Genomic DNA, 27,401 nt, shown 5'->3' with positions numbered 1-27,401 from the left:
GTATCAGTGGTTTGTGTAAATGTTAACAGCCAACATTTACATTTTTTTTATTCTGGTGTATTCGGGTTGTGATGGCTAATTGAAAAAAGGGGATCACTTGAGTTATTACAATGAATCCAGAGGGGAACGTGAATGGGTGGATCAAATTTCATGGCAATCCATCCAACAGTTGTCAAGACATTTCATTCGAAAGAACAGACGTCAAACTCATGGTGGCAGTAGAGGAAAAGTCTGGGGTTAGAACAAAGTCATTTTAGGAACCATTAATGTCAACTGGGGGGTGCTAAACTAAAAGTCATTAGAATTCCTCCTCTGGGGACCATGAACATCTTTAAGACTTCTTGACAATCCATTAACGTTGAGATATTTCAGTCAGGAACAGAAAAATTGATATACAGTTGTCCTGAGCCATGCCACTATACATCGCTGAAAGTAATTAAGTAAGTTAAGCATTTCACCAAAGACTGACGGCATCAAACATTAAATTAAAATATCAGTCATTTGATGACCTATAGTGACTCATCTGTTTGAAACATAATAGCCTGATTTATTGGAAGTCACAGGCTGACAGATCACTCCTCCCTCTTGTTTAATTCCAAAGGTTTCTTTTAACAGACAGTCCCTTAAAAAAACAGTCTGTTATGTTCTTACTTTACTATCATTCAAGTCTGACACATCTGTTGTCATCATGGTGAGTTTTTATTGTTACTTTAACAAATCAAAGCTCTAGTTGTTGCCAGCTGACATGTTTTTTTTCTATTATTATTATGTTTCAATTGAAAAAAGATCTTTTCTATTTTACATAAGTGTATTTTTAACCATTAAATCTGCCCGAACAATGTGAGCCTTATAAATTTACAAATCGTTAGAAGTGAATTTTGCCTTGTACAAATGGCAATGGATTGAATGTTTCTTTTCACAACAAACATTTGGTTTAAATGTTGATTCCTGGTTGAAATTTCCTTTTTTTGTCACTTTCATAAATGTGAGAGTGAATGAACAACAGGCCTGGCTCTGTCCAAAGGTATTCAAGTCTGTTTGTTAGTTTTAAGATAGACTTGAAAAAATGTGAACTTGTGTTCTTTGTTTCTGTGAAGAAATATTTGGCTCTGGCTCTGCTGCTTTGTGCCCTGCCGTCACTCACACATGAATCATGTTCTTATGTCGAAGTGAGACCAGGTAAAAACAACTACAACTTACATTATAGTAATATCCAAATCCCACAACAAAGTTCCACATAATGATGCTATGGAAAATTATCGTTTCCACCCATAGGCATGACCCACTGTCAGGATCATGTTGATAAAACATGGCATGCCGTAGGATCTAAATGGAGAAACAGTCAATGTGAGGACTGTGATTGCAGTCAATGTTGCACTAAGTAAGTACACAGATCACAAGTTTACAGTGTTTACATCAAAAGAAAAATAATGAATTACTGTGGTATCTACATAATCTACTGTTTGCTGCAGCAATCAATATCCCGGAGGGTTCCCTGGTGACTGCGTGAAAGTGTTCGACCCTGAGGAATGTGAATACACAGTACACAAGAAGGACGACCCATCCGTACTTTGTCCAGTTACCACTTTTGTGGGGAAGTGATTGAGTCATTGTTTTTTGTGTCTAAAATTCTGAAGTATTTTATTAAAATTATTTTTGTTGTTGTTGAAGTGGGGAGAGAGAAGGGCCTGCAGGCATGATCCCCGTCTGCTCTTCAGGAAACAAACACAACCAAACAGGAAGCACAATGTCTGGAAATTGAAAATAAAACACTGCTACAAAAGAAAAAAAATGAAAAAGTTCTAACATTTCCTCATGTCTCACTCATTTTTCACCACTTTGTTTATATGAGAAGGAAAAGAATTTCTGGTACAGAGAAACATAGCATGAGAAACTCAGTAGAGTGCATACCTTCGCCAAGGCCCAACAGTCCCCTTTAATTCAATAAAGAGTAACCCAATATCAAATAAAACATATTTAAATGTCCTGGATCTGGATTTTATGTTGGATCTGCATCAAATTTACAGTTCTCATTCATTAATACCATTCATCTCTAATATCTCACATTGTTGAAGCTCCTGTTAGTAAGATAGTTGAGTTTTGAGTCTCATATCCACCTCTGACGCTTTGGGTACAAATAAAAATGGCATACCAGTGATATCCAGCTTACTTGCAATGAAAATTTCATGGTGAGTGGAGGCAGTCTGAGAAGTTGTGAATGGATACGGCTATGCGTAAATCTTCATCAGGGCATGACGATGACTTATTAGAGTGCCTCGGATTTTCAGTCAGGCTGCCTCCACACACCATGGATTTTCATTGCAAGTAAACTGGACAGTCACAGTCATTTTTATTTGTCTTCAACCTCCGTCCTCATCCTTGAAGAGCACCTGATTCTTTAACTTCTACAACACTTTCTTTTTTACCCATGACCCAGTGCAACACTCGCCTTGTAATTTTTTCTACAGAAGCTTTGGGTCCATCCAACTTTCAGATGCTGGCCAATCCAACCTACAATCCCAAAGCGTTAGCATTACTATTAATAACAGGAACTTTAAAGAAAGTGAGATAAAAATCCTGGATCTGTCCCTTAAAAGTGAATAATATCATTGTTTTTTCAATATTTATGTTCCTTTAAAGGACACATCTTCATTAAATGGTAATAAGATAAAGGATAAGTTCACTCAGGAACGAACATGTAGTCATTATCTACTCACCCTCAAGCCGGTGGAAAGTTGGGTGAGGTTTCATAGTCCACAAAACGATTCTGGAGCTTCACAGCAAAATAGCGTTGCAGCATTCTTCTAAACAACTGAAGTAGATGGAGACTTGTTTCAAAATGTAAAAAAATTAGTAATCTAGTAAACGTATGATGCTTTTTGTTTACCTGTGAGGAAATTCTTGGCTCCAGCTTTAGTGTAAACCAAATAAATTAATGAAAATAGGTCCTACTTTCACTCAAGTATGGCTTTCACAACACTGCTTACACCATTGGCCAAGAGGGACTTCCCAGTGTTGTCATTGTAAGGGACTTATGAGATCATAGTGATTACATAAATCACATAATTTTAGCATTAAAGCAAGTAAGGAGATAAAGTTCATCTAATTTCTTTGTTTCCAATATTTATTCCCCCATGCCGGTAAGAGGTGATCAATACTTTGGAATCATCCCTCAATATAATCAAACACAACACCACAACAAGCTAACCCTACCGACCCTAAAAATTAAAATGAGAGATGAGGCCTAGGTAATACTGTATTGATTACAGTGGTAGATTGTTTCACAGTAGTAAGGGTCACTGAGTTTATGGTGTTGTGGCAAAAAAAAAAAGCAGCCACCAGCTCCTTAACACCACCAGGTGGCAGGAAAAGCCAGCATATTCTGGTGTTTCCACTGTATTGTCTTCATCACTCTCTTCCTCTTCAGAGAGAGAAGAGAAAGAGAGAGAGAGAGACTTGAAAGTACAAGCAGAGTTTTGCAAAGAGTTAGGCTGTTGCATGGCCTTGTCATTAGCAGAAAGCAGCAAGAGTGGGAGGTTGTGGAGCCCTTCTCATCTTTGTGCATGCTGTGGACCCTGTGATGAAAGGGTCCCAACAACAGTGAGACCACAACACTCATCCTCTCTTTCTCTCTCTCTCGCTCACCTCCACTTCAACCTCACTGCTGCTCTCCTTTGGATTATTGCTTTTTCTCCATGCTGAAGACGCCTGTGGCGGATTGAAAGAAGGCTCTGCAAGGAGGATTAACTCTGCAACTATTTCGCTTTAAACTCTGTTGAAGTTGGTTTTTATTCCACATCCCTGTATGAGAGTTTCTTCAGCTGGAATAATGCCTTCGTGCTGGAGTCGAAGCTCCTGGTTTCCTGTGGTTTTTGGTGCTGCGCTGGTTGTTTTCACTGCTGGTAATGCTGGACCGAACCAGGACAGGAGGCAGGCTGGGTCGTCCTCATGCTTTGGAGGCTTTGATCTTTACTTTGTTTTGGACAAGTGAGTTACCTGACACACATTGACTGACACTCTCTGGGTGTAGAAATGACAAATGTGTCAAAATCTATGAAAAAACATTGAAATAATATACTATCTATGAATGAGACAATTGTTATCTTGCATTTTATGTTTCTTCAAGAACTGAGCTTGACTTGAATATCTCACCTGTCTCTACTGATTGCCTTAAAAAAGGTACCATGAGGTATTACTGTATGCTTTATCATAAAAGCATATCAGTGCATAAAGCAAATATGCAATATTTTGTGTTGTGCCTATTCATCATGATCAGCCAAAATGTTATCATGATGTCATCCATATTTCTGTTATCATAACGCCCCCTGGTGTCATGACATGCATAAAAAATGGATAGACTGATAATGCCTTGCTCTGGTAAACCTCAATTTGCAGTTCAGCTCAGCATACTTCTCCAGCTGGTAATGATTAGTGGTGCTTTAGATGTTCCTGATGCACAGACTATAAGCTCTGCAGCTGACTGTTGTGTTTGGTGTTCATCCACGTTAATTTAACATTTAATCCAGAATTGCTCGCCAGCAAGTGCATAAATTATCATCTTCTTGGAGTTCTAACATACACGGTGTATCTCAAGTAGGAAACAGGATGTTTGGACTTCCTGCAAAGTCTTTTGGAAACATTGCTCTTGATTTAGAAAACGTTTCCATGTTTATCTAACCTGGTTTTTGGTGGTCACTCTGTTTTTTTCTTCTTCAGCCATGCACGCAACATGGGCACCTGATCAAAGCTGACAAATTGAGCGCAAACAGTAACATTTTGATGAGACGTGATATGGTTCCATTAATTTCTTATCATTTATGCAGTTATCTAGAGGATATACATGATGCATTTGTAAGTAAGACATACACTTGGATGCTCTAAAAATTAAGCTAAACAAGTATTGAGCAACTAGTGTTCTCTAAAAGGGTCAGTGTCGTACGTAAGCAGTGTTTACCTGAGATTTACTGACCCGGTCTTGTAGGGAAAGCACTTAATACCATAGATAAACATGCACACAGCTCATCTGGCATTGACAATTAACTTACCCAGGCTGTTGTCTTTGGACTGTGATCTCATGACATTCACATTTTGCAAGCCTGCCCTAAAACTACTTGTTTTTATCCCATTTTTAACCACAAACCAAAATGTTTGCCAACTAGGTCAACAGCATTTATCATTCAGCTCACTCAACATCATTTTTCTTATCTGGAAGGCGACATTGGAGGATTGCAGTCGGCCACTGCCCTCTCTCTGCTCTCCCTCCAGAGATGGTGATGGATTTTCCAGTTGTCCTACAGTACATGTCAGTGCCAACTCAAGGCACACCGCTGTTTCTCTGAGGGGAAATTAGGCAAAGTAATTGTGAGCGTGAGCCATGTTTTAACGACACAGATTTATTATTGGGCATCAGTTCACTGCCTTAGCTGTTTCTTTCACTGTCCTTTCTCCAGGTGGTGTCTCGGGTCACTCAGTTGATTTTTAGTTGTCCTCCACCTACCCTCGCTGTCCTCCTGCAGTATCTGTCTGAACCCCCTTCTCTATTCTCTGTGTCTGCACTGCCCTTTCCCCATTATGTCCAGATGTTCCAGTGTTTCAGCCTGTTGGCTGGGCTGTTTGTGCTGGGACCTGTGCCACGGTAACAATGGAAACATAGGTGTTTCAGAAATGATTCAGGGGGTGTGGGGTTATAAAAACAGTTTCAATGAAAGACATTTTGATAACCATCAAAAATGATTCATGCAAGCTCATGAAGTGGTCTTTATTAACTTGATACAACTGTATATTTATACCGTTTGATAACTGGATAATTAGATTAGATGACAGATAACTCCACTGAACAGCTTCTCTCCTCCTAAATCTTTAATCCCTTTATTTGTTTATTTCCTAACAACGTGGTGAATAGCACAATCTCAGTTTTAAATTCATTAGCAAAGGGGGAACAGAGTGCATGATTATTAACATCCACTCTGACCTAGTTTTGATCACAAAGCTGGTTGCATGAAGGCTTAATGAAGGTACATTCATCTGACTCCAGTAACAGTGATATAATTGCAGGTGCATTATAAAGATGTTAACAGTAATCTCAGGAATACGACATAATTGCAACTTCTCAGAGTAAACCAGCTGTGTTGCCCGAAGCATTGCACTCATGCAGAACTATTCTGCAGGCTCTCTCTATTCTCCTTTTTCCTTTCGAAGTCTATTCCGTTGATGGATCACTAATCTACTGGGATGAGGTCCAGAGGAGCAGGAGGTCAGGGACAAATATGCAAGATGACTAGTTGAGACATAAAACTACCACAAGGACATGCAAAATGACCACAATGAGACCAGTTCAATCACCAGAATACATGTTTCGATGTACGTTTCTGCGGATATATTGCAACTTTACATTTCTGTAGATTGAATTTTATTTTATTTTTTCAGTGGTGGTTAGGTTTGGGCACAAAACCACTTGATTAGGATGTGAATAAAAATCTTATTTTTTGGCTTAAAATAGGTGTTTTTGGTGACATGTCATATGTGAACATTACAGTAATGTAATGTAGTAATTTAGACATCATATGACTCATATGTAGAAATTGTCATATTGTGGAAATGGTACATAAGAACACGTATACATTTTAATACATCCAGGGTTTGCAGACACGTTAACTGCCAACATTTTATTCTGTGAATGGGTTGAAGAGACACAAAATAACACAAAACAACCACAAGGAGACACAACATGTCTACAAGGATACACAAAGCAAATACAAAAGACAAACAAAATGTCCACAAAGAGACACGTTACAACCAAGAGGAGACATAAAACTACAAAAGAAACGTAAAACAACCACAAAGAGACACAATCAAATACAAACAGACACAAAATGACGACAAAGAAACACAAAGCAACTACAAATAGACACAAAGCAACTGCAAAGAAACACAAAGCAACTACAGACACAAAGCAACTACAAATAGACACAAAGCAACTACAAAGAAACACAAAGCAACTACAAATAGACACAAAGCAACTACAAAGAAACACAAAGCAACTACAAATAGACACAAAGCAACTACAAAGAAACACAAAGCAACTACAAAGAGACACTATACACAGAATAACACTGAACAACCACAAGGTGACACAAATAATTACAAAGAAACCCTTAATGACTACAACAATATGTCAAAAACTACAAAGAAACAGAAAGACACACAAAATGACTACAAAGACAAACAACAAAGGGGAGATATTTGTTTCTTTTAGTCTGGGGTTCTTGCTCCTATGTAAGAGTGTCGGGAAACTTTAGGAATGTCTGAGCCCAGGGGCCCATTGTCTCAAGAGCCGCCTATGGTTTATTATCAATCAATCAACACAAAAACAGTAGTAGAGTAGAGAAGAGTTCATGTGGTTCAGATGCACAGCTGTGATTGAAAAAGACATCCTCGCATAAGTTTGTCTTTTCTCTTCACAGATCTGGGAGTGTGCAGAATCACTGGAATGAAATCTACCACTTTGTTGAACATCTAGCTCATAAATTCATAAGGTAAAACAAACCATAACAATGTCATCAAGTGTCTGTGGGAAAACATGTAACAAGAAATGATTACTGGTCTAACAGAGAGTATATTTCTCTTCTCTTTGCCCCAAAGTCCACAGTTGCGGATGTCTTTCATTGTGTTTTCCACCGAGGGAAGGATCTTAATGAGCCTGACAGAAGACAGGTGGGTGCAGATCCCCTTGAAACTGATTTTAATCCTTTTCTTTTCAGTCATCCAGCTGAGAGGAATGAATGTAATACCAGATTTGGACACAGGTCACACACAGTTATGATCCCTCTGAAATTTTATGACCAAGAAGAAGTTCCAGACAGATATTTTCCTTCACTGCGATCTGTCTATACTGTTGTCGATCTGGACAACTACTTCATCGTGTAGTTTTTGACACATTGTGGGCAGCCTGTGTGTCTAATCTTTCCTCAGCAGAGTTCCTCAGCCACCACAAAATCTTTTCACTGTTTCCCTCATATCTCATTCTACAAAGGGCCCATTTCCTGTCTATCTGCGTGAGAGTTTCTTGAGCTGATACTCACCAAAACTGTGTCAGTCCATTAATCTGCACCACATTGCTGATATTTTCTGCTGCCTTTATGGAAACTATTTGTTACCACGCCTAGCGGTGTCTGGCTTTACTCAAAAATATGTCCACAAATGAATCCGACAAAATAAATATGTTCAATTAGATTGGATTATCAACAGTGTGTATTACCTTGTTTTCTGTCTGTCTGCTCAGGGAACGCATTCGGTCTGGTCTGGAGGAGCTCCAGGGGGTTCGTCCTGGGGGAGACACCTTCATGCATGAGGGCATCCTGAGGGTGAGCATCATGTCCAACTTCAAGCTGGTATCTGCCTTATGTCTGCTCTGGCTCCAGAACAAACAGCACATGGTCCAGAGCTCTATTGTGTTAGAGCAGAGGAGTTCCTCTGTTCACTACATGCTACCAGACAGACTAGACTGTCCACTGGTTCAAACCAGCTTCTCTTTTTTTACAGGCCAGTGAGCAGATATACTATGGAAACACTGAAGGTGTGTATTACTTTTCTTCATTGTTTCTAGTGTAGAGTGAGCCAAGTGTTTACCAGAACGTTTCTTGAATGGCTATTTGCATTAAATCAGTGCATCCTTACCAAGGGGGCCACGAGATACTTTGGAGGGGTTTTGAGATTATTAGGGAGTTTAGGGAAAGGAGCCATAACATTTCAACGAGCCCCGAACGCATCGGCAAGTAATTATTTTACTTTTTGAGTGAGTGTGTGTGACATCATGATGTGGTCAATGAGACACCTTTTGCAGCATAAACTAACACAGAAGCAGTTTTGAGTATTTTGTCTGTCTGTGGACCGATTGTTGTCAGCACGATAGTGGCACAATCGAGCGAGATGTAGTCACGAAAATTCACAGGTGTGCAGTTAAGATCAAAATGAAGGCCGAATACAAAGACAGGTGTTGTCCAAGCACGGATGCCAGAACTATTGAGGTAGGAAGTAGGAAAGGGGCCATTTTACATCCCTGGCAAACTTCCCCTGCCCCTTGTTTTAAGTTGCAGATCACTGTAACCAAGTAACCTACCTACTTTATATTTTGCCAGATTGCAGCAGGGTGATCAGGCTCTGGTTGGGGTGGGTGTCTCTTAGTATCCTTTGGGCTCCGTGCGGATGTATCCCCTCACCGATGTCACTGATGCTCTGTAGATGGCTAACAGTGATGTTCTGGACGATTTAATCACCCGCTGTAAAGCCTTCCTGTCCTGGGCTGTGCACGAACCATGTCAGTTTGTGTTGTTTCCAGTGATGATTCACATTAAACAAACTCACAGTTTAAGAAATATGTAAACCTGAATGAAAGTTTCTGTGTTGACTTTATAACAATTTAAAGTGACACAAGCTTCACTGCATTTTTGATTTACTCCTTGACTGGGACTTATCTGTGTGACTGCTCAGAAAAGCATTTAGATTACTACAAAATGGCAGTATCTTAATACTGCAGAAGGTTATTTGCAGTTCAGAATAAGATAAGAGTGTGAAATAACAGCAGGGGTGACCAAGTTCTTTCTGTCTGCAGGTTATCGCACTGCCAGTGTAATCATAGCTCTGACAGATGGAGAGCTGCACGAGGATCTGTTCTACTATGCTGAGAGAGAGGTGAGAGAAATAAAGAGAGGTTAAATGGGTCACACAAAATAAAACCAGATGAAACATGTGACTGCGCAGGAGATGAAACAGATCAAACGGCACCATCCTATACATCACCACTTTGATCCTCTTCGTCTGGTCTGGAAAAAATGGGGTCAGAGTGTCTGTCAAATTTATACATCCAAGCCCAGTCATTTCCTCACATCTGTACTGGGATCTGAAGATTTATTTGCTCCTGAGAGCATTTAGGAACTACAGGTGAAGGCGTTCAAAAGCCTGATGCTTTAATCAGCTTTGAGTGGCCATGGACACATGTTGACAGCAGGGGCTGAAGTGAGGCTGAGCCTCCCAGTAGCTGGATATGTTTCTCTTGACAGCTGCGGGCTGCCTTATGCTCTAATTTAGTGTCAACACCAAATCCACAGGCATTATTACTTGTAAAAGAAGTATTTGGCTTGTGCGTTTTGTTCGGCACTCAGGCATCTGTGTGACATTTCTGTTGTTACATGACGTCTGAATAATATTATTCACTCGGAACATGGTGTTGCCCAACTTCTTGTAAAAGCCAGACAAACACAAGGACTTTTGGATGTTGTTATGAAATGCAGAGGTGTAATTGATCCCAGGTGCTGAGCTTCTTCCTGTTTTCACTGTGAATCTGTGCATACCTGACAGGCCAACCGCTCCCGCAGCCTGGGTGCCTCAGTTTACTGTGTGGGGGTGAAGGACTTCAATGAGACACAGGTTTGTTTTTTAACTTTTAGTCTGCACCTTAATGTCTCGTGACGTCTAACGTCTTCAGGGAGTGAAATTGATTGCAAGCTTGTAAATTCAAAGCTTTGTAAATCACACCCTTATTTTGAAAACATTGAAACTAGTGTTTTTAAGCAGTTATGAAGTGCTTTACATCACTTCTTAAAGGGGCAGTTCACCAACTTTCTTTACAGAAAACTGAAGTAAGTTCCAACAAGGACATGAGATATTCTCAAATGTCTCTAAACAATTTAAACATCATCCATGTGTCTGTTTGCCTAATAACCAAAATGTGAGTCAAAGACACTTAGGGAAATTTGGTAATATTGTTAATTGTGTTCATATAAGTTTCTCCTGTAATCAGTCATGCTGTGAGCTTAACTATTTTCATGCCTTGGATGAATAAGTGTGGAATTGTCATAACTTGTTTTCCTCTGTAGCTGGCAAAGATCGCTGACAGTAAGGACCACGTCTTCCCTGTAAACGATGGGTTTGAGGCCTTGCAAGGAGTCATCGACTCGGTAAGCACTTCAGTACTGCCCAAAAACATGTTCCAACAGCACTAACGTCAAATATATCACCAAAAGTACCACCTAGGACTGAGCCCGTCTTAGAGAGTCCACAGGAAATCATCTTGCTTTAATGGAGTTGTAATCTCTCCAATTGCTTCTTCCTTAATCCGTCAACACACGGATCAAATAGCACACAGGAAACGAGACAAAATAGGTTTAAAGCACGATGAGTTATTCCATCCATGGAGTCAGGCCAGCGACAGAGTTCCAGGAAAACCTGCTGCGACTGTGACTTTCCTGCTTTTGATCATCGCAGCTGACGTCTGGCCAAACATGATCAAAGTGTGTGCTGTATCTCTTTAGACCCACCTCAGTGCTGTTGACTTAAATTTTTGTATTTTCAACCTAGCAAGAAATGAAAAACAGTTTATCGTCAAGGGTTTGTTGTTGCTGGGATACGAGGTTTGTTGAGCAGAGTTAAAGGTTGCGCAGCTGACTGTCATCTGGAACAGATTAAGAGCAAACTGAAAGCTGTTGCTTCTCATTCGTGTGAGCGGGGCAGTGGGTCATGAATCATGAGTATTTTCGTCTTCAGGGTAACAGTTGGTATAGCAAGTACAGGTACATCTGCAGCACAAATGAGAATAAAGAGATTACCACCTGAAATAATTTTATTGCTCCAAATAACAGCACCAGAATTGAAATGGAAGCTGTTGACAGAGACTATTTTTCCCCTTGTTGGTGCATTTAAGACTCCTCCAACATCTAAGATTTGCTGGCTGCTGAAAATGTGGCACCGATGAGGTCTCTAATGCCTCTCTGCTCACCTCCTCAGATCCTGAAGAAGTCCTGTATCGAGATCCTGGCAGCAGAGCCCTCTAGTATCTGTGCAGGAGGTGAGACAAGGAAGATTTACCTGTAGTTCATCCTCATCAGACCACATATCAGTCAGTAATGCATTTAAGTTGACCCTCAATGATTCAACCTTTATCCTGCTGTATGTATTAAACTAATGATAATTTAAAAAATCATTTCTTTAAATATTTTTTTTCTTTTTTCTCTGAACTTATTCAAAGCACATATTAAAGAAGTGGCAATCCTTCCCTTTATGACAAACTGGGCTAACATATTTGCAACCTAATCACAAGTAAAAAACATTGTCAGTGTACATTTCTGCAAACCACTGATGTATTGAAATGGTATGTCCGTCAGTGTCACACTTACAAATGTTGAATCTCAGGCTCGAACGGCGGTCACTGACTCGGCAGCCTTCTCGCCTGTAACTCCACCTCCCAATTCAGTTTGGGAGGTGGACTTCCCAAAGACTTTGGAAATAACAAATCACAAAATGTACAGAGAACAAAGATTGTGATTTTTTGAACAAACTCATAAAACTTCAATAATAGAAAATACAACAGACTTAGTTGAAAGGATAATGTTGCAGCTCCGATCTCAGATAAAGAAGGAAATTAAAACCACTGTATGTAACCATGTTTTACAGCTGCAGCTGAAGTACTGCATCATTTTCTGGAGCGTACTTCTGAAAAATGCCAAGAGTTCAAATTTGTTTACAAGCAATTCTTATAAAATTAGGAAAAGTCATGCAGAATTTGACAAAACAATATTAGTAATAAAAGCTGACAAAGAGATCCAAAATGTATGACAAATGACAATAATTAGTATTTGGAAGACAATTTCATTTTTGCATGTGTTGAGCATTATACCCACATAAACTTTCTGACAAAATGACAAATGACAAAATCTCTCCCTCTCTCACTGACAGCAGTTCAAGCCAGTAACACTGTGACAGGGCAATAGTGGCTGTTAACATAACATGAGACGTTTGGGTGTAACTAAGAACCACAAGTCAAACTTAAATTAATTTAACATTTTTAAAAAGTGACATATGTGTTTCTCTTCTCCTCACTTAGAGTCCTTCCAAGTGGTGGTCAGAGGAAACGGATTCCTCCACGCCCGCAACGTCGATAAAGTCCTGTGCAGCTTCCGCATCAACGACACCCTTACTAAGAGTGAGCGAAACATCACTGAGTATCTGATTCACTACATGCACTGTTTCGTCACACATGAGTGTTTTATCAAGATACCCATTGACTCAGAGCATCAAAGCTGATTTCTCTAGTCGTTTACAGCTGGGATAAACAGAGGAGTGCTCGGGCTGTTGTAAAATCCATCTAAATTACACCTAGCTGAGCTTCCCGAAAGTCAAACACCAAGTCAGCCGCACAGCTGGAATCCTCTGTGATCAAACACGCAGCCATGCTGGTGTTACTGGTATCATGGCTTTTGTTCTAAATAACACATTGTGTAACTTTACAACCTGGGGACGGAGCCAGAAACAAGCGATAAAGGAGAGCGAGTACCACACACGAGGCAGAAGGAAGAAAAGGCCTTAAGGATACAACCAGTTTCCCCACAGTCTTTACTGGTGGCTTACTGTAATAGATCTTTAAACCACTTCCTACCAGGCACGCCACAGTAACTGCAGGAGGTGCTGGTCTAATTACAAAGCAAGATAATCGCCAGCACTGAGGCACAAACAAAAGGCTCCTCTGAGGAGAAGTTGGGTTTCTTTTCTGACATGATGGCATGTCAGAGCTCCTCTTAGAGCATCTCTATTAGTCAACTGGAGTTCATTATCCTCCATACACTCTGAGGGATAAATATATTACTGGAAAATGTCCTGCTGTCAACTCTCTTTGAGGTTTCTTTCTGGTCTGTTTTGGAGTTATTTTGCATTATGGTTAACCATCTTTTCTGCTCTCTCTTGTATATGATGTATATAGTATGCATGATAGCACACATGCAGTACTTATTAACTATCCCAAGGAGAAAAGACTGTTTTCTTCGCTTTAATGGAGGTTGCTTTGGTGATGCCAACAGCATTCAGCATGGACATCTTGCTCTTTAAATCAAATTCTTGCAACAAAGCAACAAAAGATATTAATCAAACATTAATTTCTCAAAATCATAATTGTTTCTGCGTGATCCTATTTCCTGCAGACAAGCAGCGGACATGGAAACAATTTGAGCAAAATTATATCCTTATGCGAATCCCATTATGCTTGTATACTCCTCCTCCAAATACATTCACTTCTCTAGATTGAGTACACACAATCCTCTGGAACTTGTTTACTTCACATCAAGGGTAAACTTTGAATGAAAATAATTAGGGCATGGTTTAGCTCTCCTGGAGAGGAATATATGATGGGCTATAAGCAAAACCATTTCTCTTCTCTCTAATGCCCTCACTGACATCCCTGCTTCAGCCCTCTGCATACTTCACAGATATGGTGAAATGGTTAAGAGGAAAAGCAGCAACATGTACCTGCATGTGTTGAGCAGATGAATTGATGTTTGAGTTTGTGTGTCCAGGAAAAAGTAGCAGCAGATACAGTCATGTGGGATGGGATTTGGCAAGTCCAGTTCTGAGCTATCCATTGTTTTGGTGACAGATGTTGAAACTATGATGCCATGGATGGATGATACTGAACTGTGTGAATAATGAGGGACAAGACTTTACAGAAATATTTTCTTGTTGAGAATAAGATTATAAAATAGATGCAGATTAATTCCTTTGTTCCCACGGTCCTATATTCCCCAGATTTTTTTGGCACATAATGTGAACCCAATGTTCACAGGGTTTTAACAGAATATTGAACTTGGGAAAATATGAGTCTGGGAACTTAGGACCTTGGGTACTTAGAAGCCTGGGAACTTAGGATCTTGGGAATATCGGACTATGGGAAAATCGGAATCTGGGAACTTAGGACCCTGCTGACATAGAACCCTGGGAACTTCGGACCTTGGGAACTTAGGAACCTCCGGACATACAACCCTGAGAAGATAGAGCCCTGGAACCTGAGGACCCTGTAAACATAGGACTATAGGAACATTGGACCCTGGTACCATAGGGCCTTGGATATGTAGGACCTTGGGAACACAGGAACTGGGATCATGGGACCTAAGGACCCTGGGATCATAGTTTCTTGGGCCCATAGGATATTTAGAACTTAGTAACTTGGGAACATAGGGCCCTGGAAACATTGGACCCTGGTAACAGGATACACAGAACATAGGACCCTGGAAATTTAGGACCTTTGGAGCTTAATAACCTGGGACTATACAACCCTGGGAACTTAGGCCCAAAAACAAATTTGATAAATTCAAATACTTTATGTAAATTTCTTCAACAGATTGTCTTTGCAGTCTGTCCCATGCAATAAGCTTTCAAAGACTGTATGTCTGCCATCATCTCCAGCAATAACTCCAACTAATTCACTGGTTAAAGCTGAACTCTGAGCACTTGTCTGCACCTCATAGTTAAATGTGACCTCTCCACGCTTGGGGAATAAACAGTCCAATAAAACCTCATGACATTTACTTGGGATGTTGGCCAAGCACCTTAATCCTCAAGGGTTTTAAACAGTGGAAATCTGCAGAATCAGGTCTCATCAGCTCTTTACTGAGCTTTGCTGTAATTTGATGTTTAAAAGGCTCTCAGTCCTTTTCGTCATGCTTTGACTGGTGAGGCCATTCTGAGTGCAAGGTGTGTGCAGAGATGAACTCTGAGCGAGACCATATCTGGGCCAGTTTGTATTGGCGCTTAGCTGTTTTTGGCAGCATTGCTCCCCCCTCCGCTCCGTCTTGTATGGTGTTTCGAGAGTGGAGCAGCCGCGACCCATGCGAGTCTGTTGATTTGCTCAGTTCTGGGGTATGCTCTCCTCCTGCCAGGATAAACAGACAGGCTTGGGCGACGATGCTTGTTGGAGCCACTTTCCTAAAAGCCAGCTGGACAAGGCGAGGACCTAGATTTGTCTGAAAAACAAAAGCTGGGATGAAATAGTTGGTGTCTCTGAGGGGGATACAGATGTCTTCAGACAGTAGACAACAAAAGCACTTGTTTTGAAGAGACGCTTCTCGGTTTGTTAATCAAGTTACAGTGAAAGATGTGACATCATTTAACTTCTCTGACTTTGCATTTCCTCTTTCTTATTGAATTGGAAAGAAGTCATGTTGTGTTATTCAGCCAATAAAACTCTGAAACTCTTAATTTAATCAGGCTTAACAATGACATAACCTGACAGGTGATTCAGGTCATAAAACCTCCTGGTTCAGGAGCTTTATATGTCAGTGAGTACTACCGACTGTTACCACAAGACAGGACAGGAATGTTTGGCTGATTCACTGTTTTTTATGACCTCTTTCCTTCGTCTTCTCTAGTGGTAAAGCCTTTGATTGTGGAAGATACATATCTTCTCTGTCCTGCACCAGTACTTCAAGATGAGGGGATGTAAGTCCTGTAATTTATTTCAATAAATGTGAGGTTTCATATGACACCAACTATTCAGTTTTTGTAAGGAACCGCATGAATGACAGCTAAGAAAATTTTCTTTTACTTTCCAGGGCTGCAAACCTTTATGTCAGTATGAACGAAGGTCTCAGTTTCATCTCCAGTTCAGTCACCATTACCACAGTGAGCTGTGTGAGTACTGTATAAATTGTTATGCATTATTAATGTTATGCACAGATTTGTTCAGTTTTTGTCATACATTTAATTTCCTGCACTGTCTGTGTGTCTACCTGCCTCTGTGAAACTGCATTTCATCCCAAATGTATATGTATTTGTGTACCCCAAACTCAGACTTGAGTAAAGATAAGGATATCATATTTAAATAGCACTCTGGTAAAATGCTAAAGTCATCCATACAAACAGTGCTTGAGTAAAAGTAAAGGGGCAGGGTATCTGATTAGAGATAAAATACATTGATGTATTCATTTTATTTGATGAAAAATATGCTACTTTGGCTCAGATGCAGCTTGTAATCCACAAAGTAACGAGTAACTGAAGTTATCAAATACATGTAATGGAGTAAAAAGTACATTTGCCTCCAGCAGAACATGGAAATGCTAAGTGCCTCAAAATTAGATCAAAGTACAAAGTACAATGCTTGAGCAAATGTACTTAGTTACATTCCATCACTTAAACTTGTATATGAATGGGTTGACAATAAAAGTAGTCTGAGTCTATAATGTAGCAGCATGTAGCTTCAGAACTGTATTGTTTGAGGTAATGGTGCTTTCCAACTGTAAAGGCTAGCACTAACAATAGATAACAAACGAATAAAACAAATCCAAACAGCACAACACAAACTTAAGAAGATGTCTAAATGATGGATGCAAACTAATTAAAGTATTTAAGCATCAGCAGAATCACAGTCTTTGATTCCATGGAAGAAAGAAACCAAAAGAGCCTCTTTCCTGTACAAAGCATGAAGCCCAGTGAAGTGGTTTACATCTTTATAGTGCGCTGCACATTCAGACAGTGTGTCTGTCTCTGTCACAGTCTGATGGGACCATCCTGGCCATAGCTCTGCTCATCCTGATGCTGCTCCTGGTCTTGGCGTTCCTCTGGTGGTTCTGGCCTCTCTGCTGCACTGTGGTGAGTTTTCTAAAACACTAATGCAATAATAACATGCAGACATGCCGGTTAAACAGATAGCCTCTGGTCCACTCTTTGAACACATTTGGAATGCAGTGATATTGCTCGCGGACAATAAGACAGAGCGAGATGTCTTTTCCAGGTCTGTCTCGTCTGGCTAACACCCACCTTATTAACCTCAGCAACATTCCCATGGTGAGAAGGTTAGGGTCTATGAGTCAACAAGGGTGTACGGCCCTCTTGGATCCCTGCAGCTGAAGGTAGTCGCCAACCACAAGAGGTCAAGGCCACCGGGTGAATGTGTGTTGAAGTAATTATGCTGCTGTTGAAATAGTTTGTGTTTCCAGAGGTCACAGCAGGTGACCCCTGAGTCACACGTCTCAATAAGTATATTCACTGGAAAACCTAAAGACTTAGCAAACTCTTCCATCAGTACTGGGGCTGTGGCGTGGAAACAAAAACTTAAGTTTTGAAGCACAATAACTCACCAAAAATGTTAAAAAGTCTTTTAATGACAGTCATCTGCTCTGAATACAGTAAATGAGGAAAAACACAAATGTGCCAATATTTAGACAATGCTCAAACTGCCAGTATCACAACATTTCAACAAACTCTTGTTACCAGCCACTCTTTTTCAAAGTCTACATCCGTCCTTCAAAATGAAGAGTGTCGTGTCCCTTCAAAATCCACTCCAATGTTTCCAGCCCTGGAAACAGGAAAGTCGAGAATGGCCAGAGGGAGATGTCAGCTTTTACAACATGGCTGTCCCTCCCTTCACTTTTTCAGTTCTTGTTCATTAAGTTTCAAATTCAGCTCTGTGCAGCGAGTGTGTTTAGGAAAGCGATGCTAGGTTACCATGGGGAATCGGTTTGTGTTCCAGGGTTTTGGAGAAGCACGGAGGAAAATGACAAATAAGAATCAGAATCACTTAATTTGCCAAGTGCATTTAATGTGGATGAAACTGCCTTTATTACGCTGGTGAAGAAACACACTGACGGCTCATGTGGTGATATACGTTCGGGAAAAGACATGAGGCATAAGACATAGACTAAACTGTGTGCTCTGTCTGCAGCAGCTGTGCAACATACTCCGAAAATGAAACTAGATGGATAAAAAGTCATAAGTAAACAAAAAACTATAATGCAATAAACATTTATGGATAACATTGTTCCATTAAGAATGTAAGAGCAAATAATAACGTATTTATGAGCCTGTTACTCTTCCCTTCTCCTAATCAACAACCTCAAGCTAGAAAATCTGGAGAGCAGATTTCTAGGTCAGTGCATTGCTCTTGTAGAGGAGAGGAAAAAACAATTCCTCAGCCATGTGTTGTTGTGTAACCATCTTGTTCCACACTGAGGAAACATTGCTGCGACATGCAGATTATACAAAAAATATGTTTTGATCCACGTGTTTGAGACTTTTGTTGTCACCTTCCCCTCTTCTCCTCTCATGCAATCTTTTTTTTCCCTTTCGCAGATCATCCATGAACCCCCACCGCCGGCTGTGGAGGACAGTTCGGTAAGAGCTGCAGCGTCTCCATTAGAGCCGTTTCCTATGTTCTTAAAATCCCCACACTCATTATTTAAGATTCAGACAGCTGCCAGTGTTTAGGTTGTGTAATTATTCGGTTTATTTGGGCATTTTAAACCTCAATGACCATGCTGTTTCATTCACTTGCTCGCTGGCAGAAAACTCTGATTTCGCTCGTTTAGTGATTCAACAACTGCGATGTGGGTTAACGCCCTCTTAGAATAACAATGAAATCCTGACATAATGTTTTTTTCCCTCTCCTGCTTAAAAGAGGACAGTTGTGTTTTCAATTCATGTTTTTCAAATCAGTTCCTCTGGAGCTCTTTTGGATCATCGTTGAATATGATGTGAAATTAAACTGACTAATAGCATCATTTCTCAAGACTTTGATCAACAAATTCATGGTATTAAAATGCGTTTTGACTGCCCAGGATCACAGTGCAATAACATCAGGCTAACATGCGACTGCGGGACGCATCAGTCTGCATTTATTTGCACCCATTAAACTGAAAATTAGGTTTAACTGGTGATTATTTTCTCTCCAAAAACAGTCTCCAAAGACAACCATGGCCTCAAAGACAACTTTCAGCCCTCACTGAGGCTTCCTCTCTCGCATCATGGTAGATTATGAGTCAGACAGGGTGTATTAAAGAGCTGAAACATCACATGTTTGGCTAGTGGGCTTTGTAATTTCCTCTGATCTGACAAATATTGCAGAGGGGACAAATATAAGGGTTGGTTTTCGGGTCAGTAGGGCAGACAGAGAGGTATTCATCAGTGGAATTCACACCAGGTAGCTCCTCTGGGTTCATTTTGTATCACTACACATATGTAAATATTCATTTGCCCTTTATTGTACCTTAATTGTAGCCTTTTAGTCCGTCAAATGGCTCATAACCCATTACAATCGGCCTCTGAACTATTGATTGACACCTCATTTGACCAGTTAGGAGCCTCCATGCCCTCCCCGTTGCCTGCAACAGCCAACGAGTGATTTCCATCCCCTCCCCTTAGCCACTTACACGCCAGCCTCTGAATTATTGATGCATCATGTAGCCAATGAAATTTAAAATCTGTGAATATATAATTTAAATGGGTTTTCAAAGGAAATTATGCAAGTTTATGTCATTTTATGCAATTTTCTCTTTGTTAAGATAAGATCAGACATAAGTCGTTTTTCCACCTAAGCCATTGATTTTTTTTTGCTCACAAACAAGCATTTGTTTCCCCAGGTGCCTGGACAGAGGCACTTACAGAGCTTCTGACTGTAATCTTTTAAAAGAGTCCAAAACCAGGCCTGTACTCCAAATGGTTCAACAACAGCTTTGAACTTACTTTAGGCGAGACTGGGATGGGCAGTTTAGGATAATTTCACATAAATTTCCAGGAGTGGTAAATATATCACAATAAAACCAACTTCCTGTAACTCCCCCACAGGATGATGAAGACTTTGAAGCCCCCAAAAAGAAATGGCCGACTGTAGATGCCTCCTACTACGGAGGAAGAGGAGTTGGAGGAATCAAAAGGATGGAGGTGAGATCAAGTAAATCTCTAAACAATCTGTTGTGTGGTTTAAAAAGGATGAGGGGTTTAAAAGCAACCTGCTAAGATATTACAGGTTTACATATTGGGGTTACTGAAAAGGCATCTCTAATTAGGAACCTTTGATCGAGTTGAGACCACTTCCAGGAAGTTGAAGTAACTCAAGAGCTGAAGTTAAATCCAGCCAACTTTAATTGCATCTACACTGCATTGGAGCATCTAATCTTAAACTTAAAAAAGTCTGAAAGATTCACAATTAAACACTCCTGACCAACTTGTCCACAGTGCCAATGATGTAAAACATTAAAAGCAGTCTGTGTCAGTGTCTTAAACCGTCATGACTCTCCATTGTTTAGGTCCGCTGGGGTGAGAAAGGTTCCACTGAAGAAGGAGCAAAGCTGGAAAAGGCCAAAAATGCCAAAGTAAAGATGCCTGAGCAGGAGTATGTGCTGCCCCCCATGCGGGTTCTCAACAATGGCATGCACAAACCTTCAGGGCCACGCAAGTGGTACTCACCCATCAAGGTACTGCCAGGAGGAAACTGTCTGGGGGATGTGTTTGGTCTGCAGATGCTCTTTCAAGTCTCGGCGTGACATCAACTAAATAAAACAAACATATAGGTTTAACATACAAAATATGATGATGGAGGATTTGTGAAATATTTGTTCAACAAGTGTGTGAATATAGCTCAGCAGCCTACATTTAATTAATAAAAGCATTAATAGCTCTGCTGTGTACTGCATGAAGTACAACATCTGTGACAAATTACTGTATGTATATCTGGCTGAGGATATGTCAGTAATATCATTATTAAAATGTCGTAGTGAAAATACGTGTTAAGACAATGACGCTTAGGTGACTACTGGCACACAGTCGCTTCCTCCAGGGCCAGCATGGGGTTAAAGGAGTCATTCCGAAGCCTTCCCAGTCAGCGGGGGATTGCTAATAGAAACCAGACTCCTGTTGGACTGACCTCCAGGGAGTAGGGCTGCACAGCCAGCAGTTTTGTGAAGAAAAACAGCTGCAATTTCTGCCCTTATTCTCAAAGTATTTGCTGTTTGAAAACTATGAAGTTCACAATTAACTGAAACCAGTTCAGCATGTAATGTGAAATGGCCATATTTATTGGATAGTACTGGTCATTTCATTGCAGCTCGATACCAGAAACCTGATCAAATTTATGTCAGTAGAAAAGAGCAGTTGTTTTTTCTTTGGGAATGTAAAATCATTGTCATTCTCTCAAATTTCTTCTGTTTCCGTAGAGCAAACTGGATGCATTGTGGGTACTCTTAAGAAAAGGCTACGACCGTGTGTCAGTAATGAGACCTCACCCTGGTGACAAGGTAAGAAAAGCCACACAGATAGGTTTAAACTTGCCACATTAATCAGCGTGTATTTTACTGACTGACGTAAGGCCTTGGCTGTGCATTGGCAGTTGGCACAGGAAGAGATTATTTTGTATCTGAGAATGTTGAGAAAATAAGCCAGCTGTGAGCAATGAAGTGTGCACAGAGAGACTCATGGGAAAACTTGTGGTGAGTGGGGATTACGACTGCAGTGTCTGACCGCAGTACGCTGCGATGTAAAGGCGTCTGTGGAAGTCATTATAAAAAGGCAAATGTAATTCCTCAGAAGCCAGCTGTAGTGGGGGGATAACAGTGTGATGACCTCTACTGTTGGCAGCCTACGTGTAGTCTGAGACTGTGGGATCTGCATGTGTTGAAAAAATGAGTGTGGGGGAAGTCTGCATATATTAATCCCTCACTGCATGAGTTTATGTAATGCTTCATCTTTCCATGAGTAGGAAATGTTGATCGGAGCGCTGCCTCAGAGATAGAAAAGATCTCCAGAAACTTTAGCATTTATTCATCTGTCTTTAGCATAATTTTGAGACAACTTAACTGTGTTTTTGTTGTTTATAGGCTAGTATAATATACCAGCTTCAGTTGTGAATGAACAAAAAAATCCAGACAGGCTTGTGCATGTAGTCTGGGGAATAGCTGCTCCTATTATGTTAATAAAGCTATATAGGGTGGCACACAGCTGTATTAACATTTACTGGGGTGGCTGTGACAGAGACACCATTCACCCTATTACCAGACATTGTACCATCAAAATGATTTTGAAGCTGTTATTTTAAGGTGAGTACGTCTCCACCCAGCACCCGTCCCCAGGGTAACACCACCCTCTCGACTACAAACAACAACACAGCGAAATCCCAGCGAAAAGCCGAATCTCGAAAAAATGCAGTTGAATTCCCAGCAGTTGAGTATCCCAGCATCTGGCACGTACCCCTCCCACTTCAATGACAGCATGTACCCGAGCCGGAAAAGACCCCACAGGTCCAGTCAAAACCTAACAATCAATTCCACAAATGCAGCACCCCAAGGAGATTCCTGCAAGTTCATAAGAACACCAGGCCCTACCCGTCCCGAAGCAGCTCCCACAAAGACAATGTATCTCATGTTTACCTCATCAACTTTATTGACTTTTGTAAATACTGATGCCAGCAACAGCAACACGACTTAACGAGGAAAAAAGTTGTTACATTACAAAAATAATGGGTTGGGTATGACTTAGACTTTGGAATCTTTTCAGATTGATCTAGTGTTTATCTGTCAAAGGCCAGTTTATCTTGCCTCCAGATTTGTGCAATGCAATCAGATAACCTACTGAGGAAATGCACTGGGGGCTCTTCTCATTTCTCTGTTTGGTGCCTCCTCCTCTCCTCCGTCCTCCTGCCTGTGACCCGCAAAATCGATCTCAGCGCATCCTCGTATTGAAGGATGTGTCAATTCCTAAAATGTTCTCCGAGGAGGTACGAGCGAGGATGCACAAGTGTGTCCTTAGCAGAAGTTTTGTTGAATGCCTGTTACCTCTCTGCTGGAATCTTATGTTGGAGGGACAAGGAGGTGAGGAAAGGAGTCTAGCAGGCACAAACTGGGGAAAGAGAAGAGCGGACACAGTAGGAATATGCTCAGTTTAGCTCATCCTAATCAACCATGATGGTAAAACAATCTTTAGTTCACTTTACTACACTCACAGTCAAACAGTGTCAGAGGGTCACATTTGTTCTCCAGTACAGTAAGCAGAGCACAACACACCACTCTGTAATTAGAAGTGAGTCCTCCACACTTTAAGGCTCTTCATTAGTGGACTGGAAAAAAGCCTCAGCTCTAGTATCCTCTATGATGTGCAGTAAACAGGCTTGTTCTGGTTGCAATTAAGAGTCTCTTGTCAAAGCCTTGCTTTTATAACTTCCCCTAAATGAATGCAGCGGTGGGAGGAACGAGGCCAGTTGAAACCCAAGTCAGGTTCCTGTAACGTGTCATATATTTCTGAGCCTCTAAGGACTGTTATGTTTGGAGTAATTAGTAAAGGAATCAAACACTTGAGGATGACAACTCAACATCTGACACCTTCTAATACTTCACTATGCTTTCTTATTACTCACTGATTTTATGCAGGAATAAAAGGAATAAAAATATAAGTTCAGTTGATCTTTCCATCCTTGCTGTATGTTCGACATGCAACATTTTGCCTCGTTTTGTCTCAGAGGTCATCTCGGCCCGCTGGTAAATGAGAGGCACAGAGCAGTGCTGTCATCTGTTATCAGCACACTGCAACTCCCTGATCCCTGCAGTGTAGCTGCTCCCGGGGTGTAGCTTGTTTCTGGAATACGATACGAATACTCCCCCTGCATGACCTCACTTTGGTTTGGACCAGGAGAGAGTGGTGGTGGCAGGTCATTTTATCTAGCTGAGAACAGCATACAGATAACTATCCATAACTGAAGCCGTGACTGAGAATTACAGCATACGTAGCTAGAGCTTTGTTGGCATTAAAACACAATCATGTAGGTGTGTTTGGACAACAGGCGAGTGAGAGTCTCAGTATCATCTGCTGTAGTCATCAGTCAGTGCCATTTGTCAGAGAAAGCAGCAAAGGGACATTTTTATACCGTAGACTAATTCAGCTGTCAAAGCTGGGAAGTTGTGTGTTTCGTCAAAGAAATTAGTTTTAGAAAAGCAAAACCTGGAGGAAAAGCAAAACCAAGGATGATATTTTTCCAAGCTCCAAATTATGGAACTAATATTTCAGACCCAAGAGGCATAATGAGAAACAAACACAGCAGTTAAAATAAATATAATATCCATTACGTAGCCTACAGTTTCCAGATACCGATATTTAGCCGATAATATACATTTCGCAATATCTGGCCAGTATTTAGCATGCATCATCAAAATCTATTATCAAAGGAATTCAACTCGCACAAAAGACCATTTTGAGAACCATTTGAAAAACACCAATTTAGAAGATTTTTTGTTCTGAGTTGTTCAGAACAAGGGGGTGTTCATATTCATTTTTCCAGTAGAGGACTCATTTTTCAGATTCTTTTGAACCCACCAATAAAAGCACTATCACTGTGTTTGGCTACCAGGCTGTGTCAAACTTTAACTCCCTATATAGTGCCCTGTTCCTCTAACATCTGGTTTGTTTTCTAATTTCAGGGCAAATGCATGAACTTCACCCGCACAAAGTCTCCACCTCTTCACTACCCTTACTACAACCACCAGCCACCATCTCCCATCTACGACCCTCCACCTGCACCCCAGGGCACCCTCCCACCGACCCCTGGCAGCCCTCCATCATCTCCATCTCCATCTCCATCTTTCTCCTTCTCCAACCTTCCACCGCTGCCTCCAACGCCTCCTCCCTCCTCCACCACTCCCTCCCCTCCCATCACGCCTCCGCCTTACACGCCACCTCCCAACCGTGCTCTCCCTCCAACCAACCTGCACATACCTGCCCCACCAGCGCTCCCACCCACCCCTCCTCCCTCTGCCTCTCCCACTGGTCCCCTGCCTCCTCCTCCACAGGGACCTCCTCCAGGACGAGCCCCTCCACCTGCCCGCCCACCGCCTCGCCCTGGCCTGTAGAGCTCTGGCAGCAGACAGGAGTTTAGCAGGATTTAAAAAGGCAACTCAGCAGTCAGCACATGACCATTGATTGTACCTGCAAGCAGGGACGTGTGAGCGCCTCGTGCCACGCTCGGTGAGCTCTGGCCTTTCTGCCTTGTGAAGTGGAGCTGCGAGGACTTGATTCCTGCTATTTGTCTACAGTGACTTTTGTACACATTTAGCCCAACAGTGCAATTGCTCTGATGCTTGAATTACACAGACATTCCCTACAAATGAGGTCATTCAGGCCGGCTCAAAAACATTTGCCTCCGTGGTCCTCAGAGCTGCTTCAGGCCCTGATGTCCCCGCCATGATCACAAAAGTTTGGATGAACTCTGAGGAACAACAGCTTATCTTACAGCCTCTGTAACATTCCTATCTTTCCTGATAAGAGACGAATATTGCAAATGTTCCACACGCAGCAGATTAGGAAGAATCTGAAAACCCTTGTTTTTGTTTTTGTACTCTTGAATGTTGTGCAATTGCATGCAATAGCGTTTGAGTCAGCATTTTTGTACTTTTTATAACGTTTCTACCTTTTTTATACGACATAAACACATTTTTATTTGTACTGTTATTGTCAAGTAGACCACATTTTTCAGTTTTAATTATTGAGGACAGAAAAAATCATTGTACAATAATCACATGTACAGTAAGCGTATTGACACAGCAATGCAACATGCTTTCACAATGGAACTTTTGACTTCCATGTATTAAAAACCAGCCTAATGTGAGTCATAGCTTGCCCAGTCTGGTAACACTTTACAATGACCATCATTACACACGGTAGATTTATAGTTCATTAAAAGATATTTACTGTTAAACAATTAACATTTTATAATCCATTTATTAAGCATTAATAATTATAATTTTAAAAAAAACCTCAGTTAAAACTTTACAGTTAACAGCCAAAATAGACAAGTTACTAACTAGCATGAGCAACATGGCTAACTCTAGCAGCCTGGCTACTGTCTGAAGCAAAAATAGTGACCGGGGAAAATGATGCCTCGTCCTGTTTTGGTTGAGCAACGGCAGACGCTCTTCCTTTGCACTGTAATTCATCCATAGTTTTTCCTAAGGCCAGTGGCAGACCGAATAGCACAGTGAAAACGAGGTTTATAGGGAACCAATCTAAAAGTGGATGGTGTCATTTTTCTCCAGCCATTACACTGAGCAATTAGGATTTACCTCAGAATGATAAGTTAAAGCAAAAAAAACAAGTTGTCTATTGCCTGTTAAATAAATGCTTTCTAAAGCATTAACAGTGAAATAACTATCTATTAAAGTTTGAATTACTATAAATTTATCATTTGATGGTTATTATAAGATGTTACCCAGATTTTTGTGTATTTTCAAATGGGATTTAGACACTAAACTGGCCCTTTTTACAATATCTGACCTGACCAGCATGAGTACAAACTGACAGTTATACAGTTACAAATGCTCTGGCTATCAACATGTGGACAAAACTACGTGAGAGTCAGGGAAAAGCTTTGCACATCATCTTGCTCATCCACCCACGGCCTCTAGCAATATGTGTAAATAATAATATGTGCATTTTGATATAACCATGTGTGTTCATTTGTGTGTGTGCATGTGTGTGTGTGTGAGAGAGAGAGTGTGTGTGTCATAGAGAAACAGAGAGACGCGTCTACTACATGTATTCATGACAGCCAGTCCTACAGTAAACTGACCTGAGTCAGTGCGCCAGTTTTATCAACAAAATCATCAGTTTTTTCTCTTGTTTCAGTTCCTCAATACATGAGACATTATGAATGCTTTGTTTCATGGGTCATATAATGTTCAGTGTAGATTAAATAAAAAGGTTGACATGAAGAATGATGAATTTCATGGCATAACTGAAAAGGCTTCATGTAACTTTCCACCAATACAATATGTAGACATCTGTGTTTGTTTGTTTGTTTGTTTAAAAATGAAAGTAAAGTGTACTAAATTGGA

At 40.8% G+C, this 27,401-nt stretch overlaps 1 protein-coding gene across 2 annotated transcripts; it reads left to right on the top strand.

Moving 5' to 3' along the window:
• The first annotated feature begins 3,022 nt into the window (after nucleotides 1-3,022).
• On the top strand, nucleotides 3,023-27,401 carry antxr1a (ANTXR cell adhesion molecule 1a). 2 transcript variants are annotated; one of them, XM_073466553.1, is made up of 18 exons: nucleotides 3,023-3,987; nucleotides 7,464-7,535; nucleotides 7,642-7,713; nucleotides 8,282-8,363; nucleotides 8,542-8,575; nucleotides 9,611-9,690; nucleotides 10,357-10,425; nucleotides 10,875-10,955; nucleotides 11,782-11,842; nucleotides 12,878-12,976; nucleotides 16,188-16,257; nucleotides 16,371-16,449; nucleotides 17,311-17,406; nucleotides 18,886-18,927; nucleotides 20,377-20,472; nucleotides 20,838-21,005; nucleotides 21,744-21,824; nucleotides 24,993-27,401. In XM_073466553.1, the coding sequence occupies exons 1-18, from the start codon at nucleotides 3,806-3,808 to the stop codon at nucleotides 25,419-25,421; spliced, it is 1,893 nt and encodes a 630-aa protein (XP_073322654.1). In that variant the 5' UTR covers nucleotides 3,023-3,805; the 3' UTR covers nucleotides 25,422-27,401. The 2 variants fall into 2 exon arrangements, with proteins under 2 accessions (XP_073322654.1, XP_073322655.1); XM_073466554.1 differs by lacking the exon at nucleotides 3,023-3,987 and adding an exon at nucleotides 4,967-5,635.

The sequence above is a fragment of the Pagrus major genome, chromosome 5 (genome assembly GCF_040436345.1).
Source record: "Pagrus major chromosome 5, Pma_NU_1.0".
In the NCBI taxonomy this organism is placed as follows: Eukaryota; Metazoa; Chordata; class Actinopteri; order Spariformes; family Sparidae; genus Pagrus; species Pagrus major.
Note: the sequence above shows the minus strand (reverse complement) of the source record. Positions and strands in the feature narration are given on the sequence as shown.

Coding starts and splice junctions, on each gene's coding strand:
- antxr1a (XM_073466553.1), top strand. CDS start 3,806: ATGAGAGTTTCTTCAGCTGGAATAATGCCTTCGTGCTGGAGTCGAAGC. Junction 8,576..9,610: donor ATACTATGGAAACACTGAAG/GTGTGTATTACT, acceptor TTCTGTCTGCAG/GTTATCGCACTGCCAGTGTA. Junction 18,928..20,376: donor CGGCTGTGGAGGACAGTTCG/GTAAGAGCTGCA, acceptor ACTCCCCCACAG/GATGATGAAGACTTTGAAGC.